At 52.9% G+C, this 1,612-nt stretch overlaps 1 protein-coding gene across 1 annotated transcript in view; it reads right to left on the bottom strand.

The window, feature by feature from the left end:
* The window catches only part of GPR132 (G protein-coupled receptor 132), a 3,812-nt gene extending 2,486 nt beyond the window's left edge, over positions 1–1,326 (bottom strand). The window contains exons 1-2 of the mRNA XM_009890710.1: positions 1,149–1,326; positions 580–707 (exon numbers count right to left, since the gene is read on the bottom strand). Coding sequence (XP_009889012.1) covers positions 580–707; positions 1,149–1,326 — 306 coding nt within the window. The remainder of the gene's footprint in view (positions 1–579; positions 708–1,148) is intronic.
* Between the last annotated feature and the right edge of the window lie 286 nt (positions 1,327–1,612).

The raw sequence follows: 1,612 nt of genomic DNA, 5'->3' as shown, positions 1-1,612 counted from the left end.
GGAAAGAGTCTGCTCACAGTGCTGTGGGATTGTCTCCTGAATCTCTGGAAGGGTGAACAAGCTGGTGGTGACCTTTCTTCCGCTCCATGTGGGCAAGAGCAGTCCCTGAGTTGGTGTAAGCAGCTCCACCCTGAATGCATAACAGAGCACCTTCCATGCAAGATCCCTAGAGCTTGAAGGGCAATCAGGTCCCTTGACTTAGTTTAATTACCAGATGATGAGAGTGGTATGAGAAAACGGACTTGGGTTGCCTTAGCCTGCGAGAACCTCACAGTAGTGCTGTGATAGCCACAGCCATAAACACCAAGAGAGGTTCTCCCAGCCCATGCCAAGAGGTGTTCATTTCCGGCAAATACCCCAGCGCAGTCAGAGCCTGCTCAATGACAGCAGCTTCTGAGTGAAGACGTCCTGGCAAGTGAGCAGACAGAGCAGAAGCATCAGTACCTGCTGTCCCCATCCCTGGCAGCAGTGTAAGCTGTTCCCTGGGGTGAGGACGTTTGGAAGGGGCCTCCATAGGCAGAGGAACTGAGAAAATGCTCTGTGTGTGTGTAAGAAGTGCACCGGAGGGTGCGACCGCACTCTGCGACTACCTTCCACTTCCCCCTGTGGCAAACCATACTCTGCTCGCACGCTGACATGTTCGTGAGGGTTAGCAGGCAACGGTCGCTGTGCTAGTTGGGCTAAAATCTCTTGCCAGAGGGCCACATCTGAGAATGGAACCATCTGGGGTCCGGTGGGGATGTTCAGGCCCTCTCAAGGGGGAACTGAAGTTTCCTTTAGTTTCAAATGTCCCATCTTAAGAATGACTGGAGAAGAGGATCCTCACTGCTGTGGGAGGGGAAGACGGCACAGTACTCAGCAGGGCTGCCGTGAGGTTTCTGTGTGAGAGGGTGTAAAGTTACTTCCCTTCTTTCCTAGCAGTGAAAGTGTACTGATAGCTGGTGTTAACTTAGAAAAACAATGGTTGCGATAAGAGCTGGTGGTGACTTGAGATTTTGCTGCCTTTGGGCATCCGCCACCCTTGGTGAATGAGGTGGGGTCTTCTCTGGGCCACCTACCGAATTGCTGTGTAGAGGGGATAAAAACAGTGCTTGGTTTCAGGCTTGGCAGCAGTTCTCTGCCCACATCTCACGTGGAACGTGACATACAAGGGCTTGTCCTCGAATCAGAACCATCTGACCGATGTGAAAGCTGCTGTACACCTGCACACCACAGACTGGTCTTGGAGACCTCCCCTTCTAAGGTGAAGCGCAGCAGGTGAATACAGCTCACACGTAAGGGAGATGGCCACAGCCGAGGCAGGGATGTGGCAGAGTCGCACGCCATCTCGGTTACCCAGCGGCTGTCTACCCCTCATGCCTTAGGAGAAAAACCTTCAAGAGTGGTTGAAGGTGCGCTCCCCTCCCCCTGGGCTTTGCATACTTCTCTTGACCCTCTGTTTGTCTGAATAGTCTCCTTTCTGCACTGTCTGTGCCTGCTGTTCACCACGCATTGTGTGAAGGTATGCTTCCCTCAGAGGTACCTGTCTCACCAGCAAGCAGCCCGCAACGGTGTAGGGCAGGAAGGAAGTGGTAGAAGAGCTATTCTGTAGACACATGGTTCCCAATATTTC

This window comes from Charadrius vociferus, unplaced genomic scaffold, assembly GCF_000708025.1.
Source record: "Charadrius vociferus isolate BGI_N301 unplaced genomic scaffold, ASM70802v2 scaffold428, whole genome shotgun sequence".
Lineage (NCBI taxonomy): Eukaryota > Metazoa > Chordata > Aves > Charadriiformes > Charadriidae > Charadrius > Charadrius vociferus.
The sequence above is the reverse complement of the archived record's forward strand: the minus strand, read 5'-3'. Positions and strand labels throughout refer to the sequence as shown.